Source organism: Coffea arabica, chromosome 6c (assembly GCF_036785885.1).
Source record: "Coffea arabica cultivar ET-39 chromosome 6c, Coffea Arabica ET-39 HiFi, whole genome shotgun sequence".
NCBI classification, from domain to species: Eukaryota; Viridiplantae; Streptophyta; class Magnoliopsida; order Gentianales; family Rubiaceae; genus Coffea; species Coffea arabica.
Window position 1 is genome coordinate 4006889 of NC_092320.1, and position 21035 is coordinate 4027923.

The 21035-nt window shown below is 37.0% G+C and overlaps 2 protein-coding genes across 7 annotated transcripts; one reads left to right on the top strand and one right to left on the bottom strand.

The window, feature by feature from the left end:
* Window positions 1-298: 298 nt before the first annotated feature.
* On the top strand, window positions 299-4228 carry LOC113696192 (isocitrate dehydrogenase [NAD] catalytic subunit 5, mitochondrial). The gene is made up of 7 exons (XM_027215573.2): window positions 299-621; window positions 937-1257; window positions 1361-1522; window positions 1615-1689; window positions 1896-2005; window positions 2123-2195; window positions 3492-4228. The coding sequence occupies exons 1-7, from the start codon at window positions 427-429 to the stop codon at window positions 3681-3683; spliced, it is 1128 nt and encodes a 375-aa protein (XP_027071374.1). The 5' UTR covers window positions 299-426; the 3' UTR covers window positions 3684-4228.
* An 871-nt stretch (window positions 4229-5099) lies between these two features.
* Window positions 5100-19348, bottom strand: LOC140008288 (uncharacterized). Of its 6 annotated transcripts, none has more exons than XM_072052157.1 (18): window positions 19149-19348; window positions 17931-18230; window positions 17601-17724; window positions 17001-17082; window positions 14623-14756; window positions 12807-12994; window positions 12565-12689; window positions 12200-12475; window positions 11256-11381; window positions 10115-10369; window positions 9715-9855; window positions 9342-9641; window positions 9038-9211; window positions 7682-8666; window positions 7381-7550; window positions 6572-6982; window positions 6267-6477; window positions 5100-5947 (listed from the first exon to the last, which is right to left on the bottom strand). In XM_072052157.1, the coding sequence occupies exons 2-18, from the start codon at window positions 18217-18219 to the stop codon at window positions 5883-5885; spliced, it is 4056 nt and encodes a 1351-aa protein (XP_071908258.1). In that variant the 5' UTR covers window positions 18220-18230; window positions 19149-19348; the 3' UTR covers window positions 5100-5882. The 6 variants fall into 6 exon arrangements, with proteins under 6 accessions (XP_071908258.1, XP_071908255.1, XP_071908254.1 ...); XM_072052154.1 differs by having other exon boundaries at window positions 5100-5993; window positions 6267-6480; XM_072052153.1 differs by lacking the exon at window positions 19149-19348 and adding an exon at window positions 18490-19126 and having other exon boundaries at window positions 5100-5993.
* Window positions 19349-21035: the final 1687 nt, after the last annotated feature.

Below are 21035 nucleotides of genomic sequence, written 5' to 3' on the forward strand. Positions count from 1 at the left end.
TATTTTGAGATATTTACGAGTAGAAAAGTTTCTAGAATATATTTTGAGATATTTTTTAAAATTTTTAAAAAATTTAAACTAAATTTTAAATTACCTTTTAGAGTACTTTTTAAAAATTTTTATTGTATTTGAAAAACTAATTTTTGAAAAACATCCAAAAAATAGGGGATCCAAACCGAGCCATTGGTTAGTATATGAGTATTATAAACTGTTGCTATTACCACAAAAAAAAAAAAACAACTTCATAGGATTATTTGGCAACGTTTGGTTGACTTACATACACCAGTTGGCTCGGTCCAATGGCACATTCAATTCCACCATTTTCGTCTTTTCCTTTTTCTTTTACAAAATTCCACGTAACAAAAAAATTTAAGAGACGATCAGAAAAGGAGAGAGAGGACCAGCACCGGAAATTGGCAAAGAAGAATGGCTTCCCAGATCGTCGGACGGCTCCTTCGAAGCACCACCCGCCATAATCCTATCTTTCCTAAATCCGGCAGCTTCTCTAGGGTTTTCCATCGCAATATCTCCGCCGACTCTGCCTCGGAGTCCAATCTCATTCGCGCCACTCTCTTCCCCGGCGATGGCATCGGCCCCGAGATTGCCGAGTCCGTGAAAGAGGTAGTCTTCCTTCCCCACCTCAATCTGTCTTTCTGCGTTTATTCCCCTGTATGATTATATTTTCTTATTCGTGCCCGTATTTGCGCCATGTTGAACTTACCCTGCAAGTCGAACGTGTGTTGTGTGTTTTTTTTTTCAAATTAATTTTTTGCTTAATAGGATTTTCTGGATAAAGTATCATTTCTAATATTTTTCTGCCCTTATTGAACTTTCTGTTTCTTTCCTTTATTGAATAGAATGTTCTCGATATGAATAGAGTCTGACTGGAGTTTCTTGGTTTAGTTTGTTGTAATGTTGAAAACGGTGTTTATGTAGGTATTTAGAGCTGCTGACGTACCAATTGAATGGGAAGAACATTATGTGGGGCTGGATATAGACCCTAGAACTCAGAGTTTCCTGACATGGGAAAGTCTGGAATCTGTGCGTCGTAATAAGGTGGGTTTAAAAGGTCCAATGGCTACTCCTATTGGAAAAGGCCACCGTTCCCTCAACCTTACCTTGAGGAAAGAGCTGAATTTGTATGCCAATGTTAGACCTTGTTACAGTCTGCCTGGCTACAAGACTCGATATGATGATGTTGACCTCGTTACCATCCGGGAAAACACCGAAGGCGAGTACAGTGGTCTGGAGCATCAAGTGAGTTTTTTCACCACTCTCTTTGCGTGGCTATGAAAAATTAGTTTACATAATATGTGTGACCGTTGATGTGAATGAGTCCTTTGCATCTGGTGGGCGTTAGGTGGTGAGGGGTGTTGTTGAAAGCCTCAAGATTATCACACGTCAAGCGAGTTTGAGGGTAGCTGAGTATGCTTTCCTCTATGCCAAGACCCATGGAAGGCAGAGAGTATCTGCCATCCACAAAGCCAATATCATGCAGAAAACTGATGGCCTCTTCCTTAAGGTCCTTAAGCAAGTTTTATGTTCGATTCTTGTTACAGTTCACGTTCACTTACTAATGCACCCTTTTGCTGATGTTTTCTCTCTGCCTTCCAGTGTTGTCGTGAGGTTGCAGAGAAGTACCCCGAGATTACATATGAGGAAGTTGTCATTGACAATTGCTGTATGATGGTATGAATTGCGTTTACTGTCAATCTAGATTGTCTCCTTTTGCAATCAGATGGTTGTGTAAAGAAGATTCATATGATCTTAACATGCTGCGATGCTTTTTTTTTTTTAATCATCACGTATTGGAGAGTGCTAGAACTGCACAAAAGTCCTCTTGAATAAGGAAGTTGTAAATATATGGACTAACCAACCATTTCTTTCTTGCTCAGCTGGTGAAGAATCCAGCACTTTTTGATGTCTTGGTGATGCCCAATCTTTATGGAGACATAATCAGTGACCTTTGTGCTGGTTTGATTGGAGGCTTGGGCCTAACACCAAGGTACATCTTTTATTTGTGAGTTCACAAATCTGGCATGATAAGATTTTCTTAGTATTGTACTGTCACTTTCACAAGAATTTTACACAAGGATACCATTTGATTTGATTTCCTATGCAGCTGTAATATCGGTGAGGGAGGTATTGCTCTTGCTGAGGCTGTTCATGGTTCAGCACCAGATATTGCTGGAAAGGTTCTCATTTAAATTTTCTCCACATTATTTCTGCTTAATGATTAAATTTGATATTGCTGCTCGTTTCTGTTTTTCTGTTGCTATTTAATCTTTTTCCTTTTTGCTCTCCAAATTTGCCTAGATTGTTGGTGCTTAATTTGATGTAAGATTGATCTATTGTAGCTCAAAAGAAACAACTTGTCCTATATGCTGTGGTATGTCTTGAGCCCTTTTGGGCATTGAGAGCGCCTTATGTTGGATCTCCTACTTTGTCATTTCCATATTGCTAAAAAGGAGTGTTTTACAGGGGACCTTGTGGTAGCACCATTCACCACAACTATCATGAAAAAATGTGCTTGATTTTTTGCTTGTTTGAGATCAATTGATCAACGACATGGCAAACTTGAAAAAGTTCTGATCCAACTGTAAATTCTTTCTTTTCTAATTTCTTTTCTAACAACTTTCAACCAAACATGTTGTTCTGCCTCCAAAGAGAGAACCTCTTAGTTGATCCTGGATTGGACTGGTAACCAGTGCACCGTTCTTTTCCCCTCTTCTTCATGATTTTCTGATCCAACTGTAAATTCTTTCTTTTCTAATTTCTTTTCTAACAACTTTCAACCAAACATGTTGTTCTGCCTCCAAAGAGAGAACCTCTTAGTTGATCCTGGATTGGACTGGTAACCAGTGCACCGTTCTTTTCCCCTCTTCTTCATGATTTTGTCCTTTGAAAGGCATTGAGGATGATTTGGTCATTGTACTTGCATGCTTGTATATACGATCCAGTTTATGTTAGCACTTAATGTTTAGAACTTTTTTAGAAAATGCCTTCTTTAGCAAGTTTTAGTAACTCCTTGTGGAGACACAATAAGAAGATTGTAGTTCAGCCTGCTTCCACTTTGACATGAGTTGTAATATAAGCTTGAAAATCCCCTCGGAGATACCAATGAGTCAGAAATTTAAAGTGGATTTCAAAGTTCATCATTTATAAGGGGGGATGGGATGTGAAAGGAAGGAGCTGCTGCACTAGATGATGTCTTCTCTTGCTGTTTTATGGGCTAATTTTGTGGCCCTTTGTTTCGTGTTATTCATTAGCATTGTTCTTATTTGACTTAAATTGCAATTGCTATCGTGTTCAAGATTCTGAAGCCTGTATTTGTTGTTTAGTTTGTTAATTTAAGCATCTCTTTTGCATATTAGAGGATATGTCTAATACTTTCATCATTAACTAAGGTATCTGTCTGGTTCTGATCAACATCATTAGTCTATTGTATCTTAGCTGCTTACACTCATTTTTTCTTGGTTCATCACTTGTAGAATTTGGCGAATCCAACTGCTTTGCTTTTAAGTGCTGTTACAATGCTTCGACATCTGGAGCTTCATGATAAAGCAGAGCGTATCCAGGATGCTATCCTGAATACTATTGCAGAAGGCAAGTACCGAACTGCAGACCTTGGTGGTAGCTCATCAACATCTGACTTTACCAAAGCAATATGTGACCATCTCTAAACAGTGGCTTCACATTTGTATATTTGATTTTTGCCCTGAATCCAACAAACCGTTGTTTCTTGTGATGTATTTTTCTTGAGGGATTATTAATGGCTGTTAGTTATTGAAGAACCGGACCACATTAAAGAAGATTGGTCGTCCAGTTATGTATTTCCATGCAAAGGTTCGGTTGAATGGGGAAATACACTATCAATGTATCTATCAATGGGTGGCAAGATTATGTTCGGTGAGCTGCGTCGGAGTGGGAACAGCTTCTACAATCTGCATTCCGGGGCTATGACTGGTTATTCTTTATCTGTGAAATAAAAGTTTCTTGATGTGGTTCTTTCATGAATCTTTGCAATATTCAACCTGCCCTTCTTTTGTGTCCCTTTTATGCTTTATTTGTTTTATTGATAAAGGGATTAGAGATGCTTACCAGTCTCATAGTTACCAACGGTCTGTATGTCCTATTAAATTCAACTGTCATGGTGGAGACACATCTTGTGACAATGAAGTTTAATTTCACGGTCTATTGAAAGGGAATTGCTTAATTTTTTTTCCCATTTTGGTTGTACTTATTATATTTCTTTTCCATGAAAAGGAGCGCGCAACGCGGTATTTGTTTATTTCGTCTGTACAAATTCTATGTCTGTTATTGATGGCTATAGCCATGGGACCAGCTGTGTTATAATCGAACTGTACATGCTTTATGTACCGGATTGTTTACTATGACAAAGTGTATATGCTTCTTCTTGAAAACGATTAACACCTGGTTTGTTTAATGTAGTGCGTCAAACCACTGCTATGGCCTTTAAAGTAAATGGGTAGGATGGGAACAATTCCGGTGAACCCCGTCACAGACAGAGGTATCGTCCTCAGTCTTACAGGCGGATGTTTAACCGAAATGCTTCCCTGGCAACAATATTTTGGGAATCCAACACGTTCCTCTTTATAGGTTCATAGAAATCTATTGTTGTTTTGCAGTTGTGACCAAGAAATACAAGCAAAGTATGCCAGCATTTACATTGAGGGTTCGATGAGTTCCCTGTCATTGACCTGTGTAGGATGACCCATTTAAAGGCAATTATACCGCTGGCTGGCTTAGTACTACCTTTTTCGCCAGGCGGGTTTATAGGCAGCCATCTTATGTCCCCATGTGGCATGATTGTCATCGGTCATCGCCTCCAGGTTGCCCAGCAGCTTATGCTATAAGTAGGTGCTCAGCAGGACTATTGCAGGGCTGATTATGAAATTGATGGATATTAGTTCCCAAGCAATGAGCACGTTAAGGATTAATTCGAAAATAGTATCATGACGAATCAGGCTTTCCGGGGCAATGGACGACTCGTCTGGAATGCTTAATTTAACTACTCTTCCCATGAATATTCCAGTTCAGCGAGCTACGCAGATAAAGTAAGGAATTAGAAAAGGAGAAACCCAAGTAAATTGCGTTGCGCTTCCTTTGTGCTCTTTTCAATGAGTGAGACACTTGACCCCATCCACCTAGAGAAGCAGAAAATTAATCCTATGCCGAAAAAGAAAGCAAAGCAGCAACAGCGATTATACAAGGATCCCCACAAAACTGAATCTAAATACAGCAAGGATTCATCATCCATCAGACAACCTTCGACTACACAGCGATGGATGATCCTACCAAGGTGATTCAGATGAGCGTTTCAGCAATCCTGGGGTAAATTGAGTGAGCACACATCATGTCAACATTATATCGACTGGTGACACCAACTTGATGTGACGCTCAGCAAGGCCTGGATATCAAATGTACAACTTCCGGAGAGCATATGGCGTGTCTTAGATGTGGAGCAGGTGCCCTTACTTCACGTCCCGCATTCAAGTTTCCTGACAGACGGATGTTTGAGATAGAGGGTGGCCTGCAATGACTGGTTGAAAGCACTGATGGATGGTATGGTCCCGTTAGGGTCTCAGAGGAACCAGTCATTGCTAGGCATGTTGAAGATGGGGAATATGCTGCATTGGTCCCAGTTTGTGAGATAGCTGATGAATGGGCCATAACCTCCATTGCAGAGGTTTGAGATGGTGGCGTGGGCACTGGCAAGTTGGACGAAGATATTTCAGATCTCTGGGTAGTATGAGCAGCAGTTTGCTGTCCCACCAAGTTGGAAGTCTGAGTCTCTATTGAATTTGGTTCTGGAATTGCAGTATTCCTTGCAGCAGCTTGTTGAACAGCTAATAAGTTGCTCACCACCGGTGGTGTCGGGTTCCCCAGTGCGCAAGGCCCCGACATAGTCCTGCAGCTAGGCTGTCTAAAGCAAGATTGATAGATGTCACTCACGAAGGTTGCTAGAGTCACTGCCATAGACAATTACAGCATCAGAAGCTGCTAATTGGTTAGGCAGAAAAACTTTACATCATAACTGGTAAAGATCACAAAGCGGTAACATATTCCCAAGAAGAATACAGGAAAAGCAAATGTCGCTAGGATGTAATTTCATATTTCATTAAATCTAATTTTGGAAAGATCAATAGTAGCTGCCATGGTTAAAATTATACACAGAGCACAGCCTTTAATCCGTGTGCAGAATGCCCAGCTCAGAGCAAGGGCTTCATTCAAGAAATGCATACCTTCCTGCCTTCCTTGTGACTGAGATGCAGGGAAACCATCTTCATTCAGTATCATGACCTCCGCTAACAATTTCTGTGTACAGGCTATCTGGTAGCAACTGTCAAGAAATGTTCTCTTTTGTGCCAACACTACCTCAGAATTGTGAATTAACAAGTCATACTTCTTACGTATCTCCTCCAATTCTTTTTCACACTCAGCTTCAAGCTGTAGCTTCTACAAAATAATTATCAAAAAGGGTTTTAGTGTCTCATGAAATGTTTAGTGCACGTGTTTAGAAGATTAGAAGGAAAAACAGAGAACTAACCATATCTTCATGAATTTTTATAGCATGCTCTCTGGCTAATTGTATTCTTTCCATCTCCCTTTGAAGTGAGTCAACGCACGCTGGCTGTGGACCTTCAGATGTGCCTGATGATGCTTCAGTTGGATGATTACTTGATAAATCAGGACAAAAATTCTCCTCTTCAAGATTTGCAGCATCTGGTTCAGTTCTATCAATAGGAGTCATAACTGGCTGCAGTTGCAAATTTCTGACCAATTGCGGAACAGCATCAGCAAGTGACCAAGTTGAGCCCTCAGTGGTTGTTTGTATGGTGGCTTGGACCTGGTAACCAAAGGCATTCACTAAATTGCGACTATCATTATGACTTTCCCTTGATTCCAAAAATTCACCCTCTTCATGTTCAGGAGGGATTGAATTAGCAGTTACAGGCACCTGTAACAGTTGCCAACAACAATTAAGAAGACATGGACATAAAACATGGCAGTATTAACTTCATGGCTGAAGGCCAGAATCAAAAGTAAAAAGAAAAACAGAAATCACATTCCGAGCTTTAGTTACTGACTCAAATGCATGGCAACCTTTATGCCACAGTTAGCTACATTAACCTACCTACTACAGGGACAACACGAGAGGCTAGAGGGGAACGTACAATCTATCTTTATGTAAAGCAGCCAATAAACTATGCTAGCATGACACTGCAGAGAATTGGATTAGAAGAAATTGTGATCACCTGAGTTCTGGACACGCATGTGATTCAAAAAAGAATTTGGCCACTATGAGCAATAATAGAACAGTACAATATTCCTCCTTCAAACATAATTTGTGTATACCTCAGAATGGTCGGGCATTCCAACATCACAAGCAGTAGCAGTCTCACCACAGGAGTAAATTTTCCTACCATGATCTCTCGAGCTTACTGCAGCTTCTTTGCCATGTTCTACTTGGACACGTCTCTTATGCACATGTCTATACTCTTTAACAGCTGAATTTGGAGAATTCCCTGCAGCAAGCAAAGATTCTAGTCATACCAGATTCAATGTATATATATCTTGAATCTGTCTCAGCATATGTGGAAATTTTCTGAAAAAAATTCAACGAAGAGAGCGCTAAACTAAAAAGAACTAGAACTACCAGCAAATCTCTTCTTCTTGTCTCCTCCAGGGAGTCTTCTTTCAAACATGGGCTTTTCATTTGGTGTTGGTTTAAGTTTGGCATCTGTCCTGCCTTTCTTTGAAGCCTCTCCTTTGTATTCAGTTTGCTTGGACAAACACGCAAAAGGTGTAACTTTTCTTTTTCTCTGCAATGGCCCAGACATATATTTCCACCTGGGCTTCCTCGCTTCAAGCAGATTTGTCCAGAAAATATCGGGTGATTCATCTTCTCCCAATTGTCTACTTGCAGGGAAAGTGTCCACTGAATGGGTTTTCAACTCACCAATTAAAGAAAGATCTTTTCCATGGTCAGTCCCTTCAAATTCTTCTACCATCAAAACATATTTAGAATTGTTTTTTCTGCCAGAGAAGAAAGTAGAACCCTGTTCAGTGCTATTGCAGGGTAGTAAGGCTGACAGCTCTTGTAAAACATCTTCAGAAAGAGTCTGCTCAAAAGAGTCAAATGGCTTTGAAGATGCAGAAATTTCATGGTTGCTATCAAGCTTACTGAATAGACGGGGGGCACCCCAGGCTAGTAACTTCTGACAAATACTCTGCTTTATATTATTTATACTGCTATCAAGAGTCGCACCTTCCTTAGCAAGAATCAAAGCTTTCTCTTCCACTGTATATGCTGAATATAGACGGAAGATCTTCAACTGCTCAAACTGTGAATCTAAAGTAATCTTTTGCAGAGCTTTTAGGTCGTTCACAGGATCCCAGTCACTGTTAAATATGATAATTGTATCCACAGATGAAAGCTTAGTGCTAGGAAGACAAGCTCGAGCTTCGATTAAACATAGAAAATTCCCATTGTCTTTGTTGTTGAACATGTTAAAGGCAGCTCGCTTCTTTGAACGAGAAATTTCGACATCAATTCGTGCATAAGAATCTGTACCAAATTTTTGATGAATAAAGTCATCAAGAATATCTCCGATAGAGATCTTCCCAGAACCCACAATTTCCTGTCACACCGAGAGTAAAGAAAACACAGCATCTCAACATAGTTATCTAAGCAGAAATACTCAACATCAAAGACAGACTAAACCCAATTGCAAGAAAACCACCATGCTAATGAACCAGCATTACTTGTTCTTCAACTGAGATTACATAAAGTCCTAGGTGCTACTAACAAACAAAATGGATCTAGTGGTATAATAAATTTTGTGCTTTATGCTTGGAGGTGTAACAAAATTTAACAGACATCGTATGACTGACACCAAATGTGTATACAAATATGTCAACGTGAGAAATATTTCAGATGGGTCTTCAGGTTGTGAAAGTGATGAAACTAAAAAGTACAGTTCAAACAAATATGACGAATTGTATATAGTACCTGAAAAAGAAGGAGCACTCTCAGTCCTCGTCTTTTAATTTCTGGAAGTATCTTATCCAGAAGTTGCAATTTACCACTCATCTGAATTTCAACATCAAAGTGGTCTGATGCAGGTTTATCTTGTAGCACTGAATTTCTCAAAGACCGATCCACCAGGTAAGGGTGATCACAACACTGATTGTGAAGGTCAAGTCAGAAGGATGTTATCTTAGAGCATATTACAGTAAATGAAGCAAGGCAGAAGAAAAGTTTTAAGCTAGATGTAGCTAACTTATCAGTTAACGCTCAAAGAGGAATGGCAAACCTTTCTGGTTGTTTCAAGTAGGTCGTGGATGGAGATATGTGTATCACTCCTCAAACGTGAGCAAAGCACCACCGAATTCGAATATAAAGAAGCACAGTACAGTTCACTTTGCACCTCAGTAAGCATGGCTGGAACCCAAAACTCCATAAACTTCACTTGCTCGTGTTTGCATTCATATGCAACAAAACTTCCCAATCTTTTTTTCAATTTAGAAATATCAGCCCCCAAACAGTTTTTGCTGGCTCCATCATATAAGGGATCAAGCAAAGAAAGAACATCAAAGTAATTGAACCTCCGATCCTGACAATTTTGAAGGCATCTATTAATGTAGAGGTGGCTTAGAATCAATGACCAAGTAATGCATTATGCATACCTTTATTTGACTACTCACAAGTAGCAGTCTCATATTAGCAGCTAGATCTTTTATTTGCTCCAAATGAACCGACATTGTGGGACGCTGGCACTCATCTACAGCTATTACTTCCCACTTTATGGGCTTTAAATTTTCTAGATCCTGTAAAGCCATAAACAAGAAAATGCTTACAATTCTCCAAGGAATCCAGTATAAAAACTATTATGAAGAGCACCAAGTCATTTTCAACAGAAAACAGCGTTTCAATATGAAGGCATCATTTGAACACACAAATATCAATTCAAGCAGAACAACCGATAAAAAGTTATCAAACGAAAGTAAAGAAATTCAGATGCCTCAGCAATTATCATCCACATATCATTTAATGCTACAGGAATCCACACCATGAGGTAACACGTACCTCAACAACAGTGACGGATGGTGATAGAAGAACCTGGAACATGATGCTGCCACCTTGGTTATAAAACTCTAAATCCCTTATCATGCCCCGAATATCTCCACTCCCCTTATACACAAGAAGATTCACATTTGATGCCCAGTGCTGAAACTCAGCTTCCCACATAGAAAGAGAGGTTGAAGTAGTAATAATCAGAAAAGGACCACTAGTTTCCTTAAGCAAAGATAAGACAAATAAGACCACCTTCACAACTCGTTCCTGTAGATTCCAACATTGCACAAATAAGTTCTACAACATCAATGAATCTCTAGAACTGCCAATACTAGCAACAGAGGAGATAGAGCAAAATTCTAAGATGAGAAAGCTTGAATGACATGCTAAAGCTGAGAAAACTCTAGAACCCTGAATGACTAGGGATACAAATCAAAACAAAGTAGAAATTCAGGGTGCTACAGCCTGCAAATTGGTATAGGGAAGGTTCTCTTTGACCTCAGCCGAGCAAATCTGAAACCAGTCAAAGACGTAGACAGAACATATATTCAGCTTAAAACCACATTCACGGCTTAATGCATTTCCATTCTCAGGATGCAGTCATGCTAATACATGGTACAATACTTATCTGACCAAACTTGATTACTCATACAGCTTCGAATTTTGTTCAAGCTTAGCTTGTTCAAATAGAATCCATTCCAAATGAGCTTAGTTGCACTTGACAAACAAAAATGAGCTTGGTTTGAGCCCATCATTAGCCAACCTAAAGTAGCCTGACTCCTTCGTATGCTTCAAAAATTCTTTCAAGGAGTGAAGCGTTAGATGAGTGCTGTGCTTAGTTTCTATAATAATGCTTTCTCAAAGTGAATAGCAAAAGAACTGGCAATATAGTAGCAAAATAATGGTAAGAATTTGAGCAATTCCTCTGAACAGTGATTATTGTATAGGTGAACTACTTTAAGGATGAATTATCTACTGCAATTCTCAACAAACTTTATTTTATCCTCTCCTTTCCTTTTCCCATCTCTTTCTCTTCCCTTTTTGGTTTTCTTAGTATAGAGAAAATGAGAAAAAAAGAAAAAAAAAATGATGTAAGAAATAAGCATATGCATTTGGGATATAATGTAACATAACTTTACATGAAAATATCCACCTGGGGATCAATGACAAGAGCATTTAGATTCCTTTGCAAGCCCTCGCGTAGCTTGTTGACATAAATTAGATTATCTGGACCTCCGAAAGGAAGTTCTGGAAGTTCAGAAAGTGATATTTTCCTTCTCTGCAAAAAAGCATGGTACAGATCTGAAAAATGTCAAGCTTCTTATTAACTTCAATAAAGAATGACTTGTATGCGGGCACCAAAACCAACCAGAAAGGAATGCAACATTACAACATAAAATTCATCTTTTCTTTTCATTACTAACCCACCAAGTAATTCTTTTACTTGTTCTTCTTGGTTAGAATCTGCCAGGCATGAGAAGAAGAGAGGATTTGTTCAACAAAAACACCACATTTGTAGTTTGTTTATTTCATGAGACTATGTATGAAGTGATTTCATAGTTGTGTCTATCAGGAGGCTAATGAAGCTCCAGAAAGATAACAACCAAGGAGCCTTGGGCCAAAAATGAAACTTGAACACTCTTACGAGGCTTAAGATAGACAAGTAAGAATTTTTAGTGCTAAACCAGGATACAGCTGACATCCAAATATAAAGTTTCCCAGCATTTTCTTATCAGTCAGTATAATCCCATTTCAGAAAGAGGTCAAGTGAGAACCATTGACAGGATAAAGTTAGAATCAACAGCAACAAATGAGACTTTCATTGGGAACTCAAAGCCTGGCACAGATATCATGAGACTTTCATTGGAAACTCATCATTGTGTTTAAGCAGATTCAATTCGATTCACGTCTCCAAAAAAAATTCTGGTAAAAATTTTCAAAAACAATGTACGATCAGAAAGAAAATGGTATTTAACTATTTATAACATTTACATGTTAAAAAATAATTCTCCACAAGATAAAGCCATGCTATTTAGAATACCAGTATTCGTCCTGTGAATAATTTAAGATTCTTTCTTGGATAACTAGGGGAAATACCTTGTCTTCCTTAGCATGATGCATCTCTACTTTTTCTCTTTCATGGCGGATTGCAAAGTCACTTTTGAGTTTCATCACTTCAGGAGTCCTGAGAAATGGAGCATTTTCTAACTCCCATGTTGCCTGATCATAGCCAAGCCCTGTCCATTTCACAAGCCACTCATATTGGCAATGATCATCCTCATGAAGAGTGCCACAGGATTCCCTGGGAAATAGTAATAACCTTTTTGCTAAAAGACGTTGGGGCTCACTCCATTCAGGTTTCCAACTTAGTTTCTGAAGAAAACGAAGATAAAATAAGTTGCCAGTACAATTTAACTTTCCAAAGTCTATTGGCACAGGAGTGGGAATAAAGATAAACTGACTTGGTTTTTTTTCTTGTGTCTTTCTATAAGTGCTGGAGCCTCCAGGAGTAGTTTTTCCTCTGGAATCCAACAATTGTGAACATGAGCTAGACCCTTGTACTTGACCAAGTACTGCTTCTGCATTGCTATGATCATGTTAAGAAGTCACTCCACTATGATATCAGAATGTACCTAGCAATAGCACAGGCTATACAACAACTTAAAACAAAAGTTGTGGAGGATGTATTGGCAAAATCATGTACCTGCATTAGCTGACACACACTCAACATCTAAAATAGACTCTATTCCCTCAGACACAGTACGTACACCCATTTCCATTTTCCTTTTAACACACCAAATACAGTGCCATACTCCATGTGGAAAATAGGTAAATGGTGGGTTGACACAAGACAGATGGAACCTCCTGCCACACCCTTGTCCAACACAACACCTGAATACATCAGATCAACAAAGTACAGATTATATTTTCTGACTTACTATAACAAAAGAAACTGATACTAGCAGCACTATGCATGTACAAACTTGAAGTTCATTTAACAGAGACTTAGATATTGTTGTGATAAAACAAAGTTCTAAATGATTATATGCACAAACAATTATCAATCTTTTATATAAGAATGTAATAAAGATATATCCATTCTACAACTAGAAACAGGTACTTCCTACCAGAAAATGCACAATATTGTTTTAAATCCAAGCACTCAATTTTCTGGTGGCAGCTACTCTCTCTGAGAGTCAAATGCAAGATCATAAACCACAAAGCTTTAACATAGAAACCATGGCAATATTTATCATGATAATAGCTAAATACTTCATTTAATAGGGCACAATGGGATGCAAAGTAATTGCCGATGTCCAGCAATCCCAAATATTCAACCAGTGCACTGAAGTCCGAAAATCATAATTTAAAAAAAAAAAAAAAAGATGAACCACTAACAAAAGGCAATATGTGTAAGCAACAGGCATACCCCTTATTGCTTCATGCACAGACAAAAAGAAAGATGTGGAAGAAATAAACAATTAGAACAGCAAGGAAAGGTTAGATAAATACAATGTGATCAAAGCTAATGGTAAACTTATAATGGTCCCAATGGAGAAGTATATAAACAAAAGTGAAGTCCAATATAAACTTTAAAAAAAAAAAGGCTAGAAAACGGAACTTTTTGAAAGTTTTAAAGGAAAGTTGCTTTTAACACTTTAATTGCTCGATGTAAAACCAATAGGCGCTTTATTCTAGACAGATGCAACTAAAAATATTATCCTTGCCACTGTTAGATTGATTGCAGCAGAAGTAACAATTGACTGTGGTATGACAGAAAAGCATCTTAATCTTTAACTGAAAAAATGTTTATGGTCTTCTTTGCATTCAGTGAGTCACAAGGATGAAGGATTAGCAGCTCCTTTATGGCCAACTTTTCCTGCTTTTCAATTGCTCCAAAGAACATAGAAAATATGGATATGTTGCATATCAGGATGACAGAGTTATTACAAGCCCCAGCCGTGTTATATAAGTAAGCAAACCTCTCAGGAAATTTTCCGACAGGTATAACTCAAGACACTGATTTGGCCTAGGCTGACTAAGAAGTAGCATTGCAAAGTTAACTTTGGAGTTGCATACGCAAAGGTGATAAGTTCAACCATGAAGGATGGATCCAGGTAGAAGCACCCTGATACAGATAATTTGGGGGAAAAAATAACATTTGCATTATTTACTGTAGCACTTTTGTGAAGTGTATGTGAGATTAAAAGATGGTCAGAAAAGGTGCTTAGGAAATAATAGGAAAAAGTTTTTAAAATAATTTTATCCAACCACACCAAATTCTTTTTAAGTTTCAGAGAACAATATCATAGAAATCTACATATATACATGATCTTTAGAAGGCTAGAAGAAAACACTATCTGCTCTGAATGTCATCACAGCATATGTTCTCCGCTATACTTCATTACAAGAAAATAGGAAATTTGAGTTCTCCACAATGATGATGATGTTAGTTATCAGCAGAAAACATGAAACACAAATTAAAGCAGGACATATACAATAAATTATGAAACACTCACAGGAGCTTTCCACCATTGCCACAGATTACACAGCTCTTATCCTCACTTTTGATCTTAACATCTTGCTGAGAGTCAGAGCGAAGAGCATGATCCTGGTTGTTTGTAGACTCCCAATTTAGTTCATCCAAAGTGTTCTGTTTCCATGTAGAGCACAATAAGATACCAACAATAAAAATTACTTTGGTCGTATAAGAAAGCCTTGACCATCTCTGCTTGAAGTTTTTCAAGTAAAAAAAAGATATGTGTCTCAATCTATTGCAGAAAATGAATCTCCAAGGGCACATACACAAAAAAAAGACGAGATATTTTAAGACAGAGCATATGGTCAAACCCAGATTATATAAAAATAAAAATAAAAAAAGGTGATTTAAGATTAGTGATAAGAAGAGAAGCAATAAGATTAATGCAAATGCAACGAAGCTGTTCGCTATTTACAAGCCAACATCATAATCAAGAATAGAAAAGAACTAAACCAACAGGAAATTTGGTAAAATTTTAGGAAAAGTATACTAGGAAAAGACAATGATGAAATAACTGAGTAGAATCTAAAATAAATTCAAAAATGTAAATAAACCAAAAAAAAAAATAGTTCACTGACAGTATTAATTAGGCCAAAATTTGAATCAAAATCCTTACACTTAAAAAGTGAAACCCACAGTTACATATGTTAAACACTATATCATGATCCAACTACACAAATAGCCAAAGTGTTAGATATTTTACCAATTCTAAGTAGTTCCTTTGCACCACAATAGCATTGAAAGTCAGATTGATAGTAAGAATCCCACGGCAAATTGAATAGATCATTCTCAAATAAATATTCATTCTTGCAATCCAAATTTATGACCAGATTTTTAAACTTAAAAAAGGATTGGTAGCTTGACTCTCTGTCTACTGGACATTCAAATAGTCCAAGATAGGCCCAAAGCCTAATACTTTGACAAGAGATAAGATAATGATTCTGTAGAATGAGCTTCTGCAGAGTCCACATTCCAGTTCTAAAAGATTCCTCCCACAGATGGATATCTAGAAGTGATATTTCTTGCATCATCCTACACATGGAACCTAAGCCGTCAAAAAGCCTAATATGATGGAACACTAGCTCCAGTCAATAAATACCAAAACCAACACTTCCTCCACACATATAGAAATGCAGATGCAAAACCTAAATAAACTTGTTTGCGATTAGACCTAGGACAAAGACTTAGTAGTCTATTATTTGAGATATTCAGATATGGTGGAGGAAATGGATCAGAAAAGGGGGGATTCTAGTTGTAAGATATCTAATGAAACCACCGCTGGAATTGAGATCTTATCCAAAGAGAGAGATCTCAAATATTTGGAGTTTCTTTTTGTATATTGTATGGATGATCCAACCCGCAAAGACTGTGACTGGGAATTATTTGATCGTCTTACAACTAGAATCCCCCCTTTTCCAATCCATTGCCTCCACCATCGCAAATTCCACTTAGATCGGGGATGTTACACCCAATTCGATTGTTAATATATCTATGATTACTAGTTCTGTCATAAATGATTCCACTTCGACTTATTTGTCAAGCAGGTTAATGTTAATAAATACTTGGTAGAAAGTATAAAAAAAAATTGAAAAAAAAAAGAAAAGAAAAAGTCATAACAAAAAGAAATGGTAATGGGGTAATGGGGCCTTTGTCCTATATGTTCAAATGAAAGTCAGGTGAACCTTTACCTGTAGTAGAGCATAAACCTAAAAAGATGAAAGAGACCCACTCAAGAACAAGAGAATACCATCGTGATTTGGATTGAATTTTGATTAAATCAAATGCATTGTTGCTCTGTGTTTGTAACAAGTTTTCCTTGATAGATGATCAATATCTTCAATGCATAAAATTTTCCTTTTCCAGCTTTTTTTATTAGCAATAAACAGTAAATTTAAGCAACTTTTCTACCAAGAAGATGATTTCTCCCTTGAACTCAAAAAAGGATCTCAAAGTTTATTATCTTCTCTCTGTCAAAAGAAGAGAGCAGTTGGAACAAATTATAATCACCTATGACCTCAAATGCATTCCAATTAAGATTTTACAACTAAATTGTGCCATATTGGTAAACAGATCTCATATTGACCTAGACTGATAGTTGAGGTGACCATCAAGCAAACAAGAGTCTATAACTTATCTTTTGAGTTCAATAATTCTATGAAGTGTTTTTTTCAAGTCCATTAATGAATATCAGCATACACAAGCTTCTTGCAAAACCATACTTCACATTTAAGAACAACAAAAATTCCCCAACCACCATTTCCTTCTGCAAATAACTCTTTTGAATTATTATATAAAACAAAACAAAAAAAGAAAGAAAGAAAAATGCCTGAAAATGTTAACCAAATAAAAAGTACTTACACTAACAAAAGTCACTCCCAGTGTATCAGGGCCTTGTATCACATCGCATGAGCATGTTTCTTGTGTTTCATGAGAAACCATCCTGCAAAAATTATAGATTGATACTGAATGTTAACAGCTCCAGAGGTCATGAAAACTTAAGGACAAGGGAAAAGTCTGAAAGATTATGCATGCCATGCAAAGAACAGACACAAATTTAAAATGCAATTCATGACAAGACCAAAATTATGGGAACCCGAAGAATTCATCCACCAATTGTCATCTGAGCACCAAAATGCATTTGAACATAAAGTACCAATCCCTTTGACACAAAACTAGATGTGAAACAAGAAACACGTGTCGAACAAGCTAAATAAAAAGTTTGGCAAAACAGCCGGAAAATTGAAAATGACAAAGTTGTGGACTATGTTACTGGAGCACCCTAATGAAAGTGAGAGAAAATACTCAAATATTACGATCTGTCAATTTCAATGTCCAATATGCTGTGCTTCCATTTCATCTTGCTTGGTCACAACTCAATGAGATGCGTGTTTAAGATGGTATAAACGAAAAGGCATCCAAAAGCTGGCAGTTTAAGAAACAAGAAGAATAACAAAATACCGTTTCCCATCACAAGATGAATGGGGTTTCTCAACAATTGCTTTGCCAATTTTGTTTAAACTATTAGCTCCAGCAACTCTGCCATCTTGTTGAAACAGCTCATTCCTCTCTTCAAGCACGAGATCTGTCAAATACAATAATGGATTACATAAGCAGTCCAATTAAATTGTACCTTGAATGGATTGCTGTGCGGCAGGGAAGATACAATGCCACAGTCAAGACATACATTATCCATGACCACCAAACAAAAACATGATATCGTTTTAGCCATAGTGACACAGTCCAATAAATAAATATGTGTGTGTGTGTGTGCATAGGAAGAACTATTACCTGAAGCATTGGCTGTTTTGGCTCGGTTCTTCCACAACTCCTTAAATCTGCGGCCATCTAGTGCCTTCCTTTTAATTTGGTGCAGAGGCTCTTCACCCTTCTTGCCTTTTCTAGTACCAAATTTGGAATGCATCCCATTCTTCTCAACAATAATTTTATGTCCTTTCATACCACCTAAACTCGAGCCAATACCTGATTCTCTGAATACTAAAGTACCGGAGGAAGGGTATCCCTTTCGCTTCCAAAAGTTGCTTGAAGAATTTGATATACCAGTAGGCACACAACTCATTTCTCTTTCTTCTGCAATAAGGGTGACAGTTCATCAGTATCTGGAAATTCTAACTAAGCCGGACTTGTCCGTGAAATGATGACAGAATGCCACGAATAAAGAAAAGGCACCCGAAAAACTCTTAAAATTTCACTTCAACAGTGAACAGGGGCTCATAATACCCCCTTCCACCACCTCACTAAGACACAGAATTACTCTATAGTACGTTAAACCCCCGCTAGTTTGCCCCCTCCCGCAAACTCAAAAATCCCAAACCGCAAATCCCTGCACCTGAAATTGCGAAATTGCTCATGACAAATCCTTCCACCTTGACCAAAAGCCCCCTCCTCGACACAGTAGCCGAAAAGAAAGGCTCTGAACCGCGTTCTCCACTTCTTCCATATACCACCAGCACAAGGCTGATTTCCTGGTACCGGTGTACATGAAATAACTTAAAAATAAAAACCTTCGAATCCCACCTCCATCCCCCTCAGTGACCTCCACAACCCAAAAAAAAAAATGAAAAACGCACAGCCATCTACCTACATATAATAGGGTACGTTATGTTAGCCCATAGTACATCGAAAAAAAGCTAACATGGAGAGATGACCACTCATGTTTAGCTCCATCATTGCCATTTCCACTGCAATACAGAATGATGGTAAAATGAACAACAGGGGACTAACTATTCCCCAAAAATAAAATAAAATAAAGAATACACGCAGATACAAATTCCAGCAGTAGAACGACTGTCCCAGGTTTCTTAGCTCCCAAGAAAGGTTAGTAATATTAGTGTATGCTCTAGCAGTGCAAAGCCTTTCCAATTGATTATTCATGGTTTGCCCTTTTCTTCTTTCTATCAATTCTGCTGGAATGTTGAACAGGGGGTTTCCAACTCGCGACCAGATTAAGAACAGAAATTTGAAAAAGCAAAATATAAAAAAACATACAAGTCATAGAATGATGCTGCTGGGCTCAACAATCCCGGAGCATTTCTCGAAACAAGTAATCAAGAAATTGTTGAAGATTCGGAGATTTGCGTTGTATGCTGGCAAAATTTTGACTGAGAGCATAATTGCGTATCTCTGACGGTGAACAGTTGAGGGCAAATTATATTTTGGCTTTTAGTTACTGTAATAATATAAATTGGCAGGGCATAACTAAAGAGTAAAGAGTGGAGTTGTACTTGAAAGAGTTATGGAATTGCAAGTTTTGTCGCCTAGTGTAGCCCGGTCGGTAAATATTAAAATATTATTATTCATACTTATTATTTAAAAAAAAATTGTATTTCATATATTTAAAACATATTTTAAAAAATACTCATATTTTTTAATTAATCATATAAAATATGTAATAAACTTTTAACATATTATACTTTCTGAATTACACTTTAATTTTTTTAAAAAAATAAACTTTGAATAAGGATAGTATCAGTGGTTCACGCTTTGGTGGAGAAAAAAACTTTTGTTTGGATTGTATTTTTTTAAATTTTTTTTATAAAAAAATATTATTATATAATTTAATATATATGAAATAAAAAAATAATTAAAAAATATGTTAAAAAATAAAATAATTTTTGTTTGAAAATTTGCAATCCAAACACACCTTTTGCTCTTGGCGGGGAGAAACAACAAGAAGGACGACAACACGCAGCGGTGAGATCGGTGAGATCGAGAACAATAAATGAAGAGAGAGAGAAGGAATTAGCAACCGGGAAAAAAAAAGTATGAACAAAAAAGGAAGTGTACCGTAGCGCGTGGCGCCAAAAATCGAAAGTGATAGCTACGGAAAATTTTGACCGCGTACCGTGGAAGGAAAAGCAAAAAGGGCGCCTTTTAACGGACAATCCATTCTGCGATACAAGGCTCAAGCAGAGAAATGGTACTGTATAAAACCTGAAATTTCTTGAAATTTATTATATTCTAAAAAAAGTTAAAGAAAGTTAATATGCAGATTATATTCTTGAAAATTTTTCAGTTGGATTAATGTTCGCTTTTATATGTTATAAAGTACTTTATTTAAAAGAAAAGACAAGTTTAGTTGTGTTTGGATTACATTTTCCGTCATTTTTTATGGAAAAATTACTGTAGCGATTTGATATATGTGAGAGAAAAAGATGATAGGGAAATGTGATCACGGAAAACGATAATATTTTCCAACGGAAACAAGCAATCCAAACAAGGCGTATTACCTCTTTTCAAAAAAAAAATAATAGTAATTGTGTTTGTTTTAGTATTGTGCCATTCATTCTTTGTGTTTGACTTTAAATATAATAAACTAAAAAAAGCATATATAAAAGTAAATACTAATTCAACATAAAAAATTCCGAACTTGTACTTTATAGCATAAACCTTAAATTCTAATTTCAAATACTGCAACTATAACTCTAATGCTTTGGACCAATCTTTAAAAAATTATAAGCAAATTCATTTTTTGTGAAAAAATATCCTAGAATTCCAACAAATTAAGTTTTATTCAAATCTGAAGTAAGCTAATATGTTAACAAGTCATAAATATAAATGTCCAAGTTAGATGTTGAGAGAAATAATTAATTAGAATAAAAATAATAGTTTAAATTTTAATGCTTAGAGATTAAAAATACAATAGACGAATTTCTAAAGAAAAAAATAGTTTTAGAACTTACCTTGGGAGTAATGGAGTGTTGATAACCTTAGTTGAAAACACGAATTTATAATACAATAGCAATTTAAATTGTGGTTGCCACAATGACAGCTTGACTTTTTATGTTGATCCTACTTTTCTTCTATAATCTCCTTATATTTTTGATAAGTGACTTCATTTAGAATTTTTCAATGGCCAATGGTTAAACACACTTG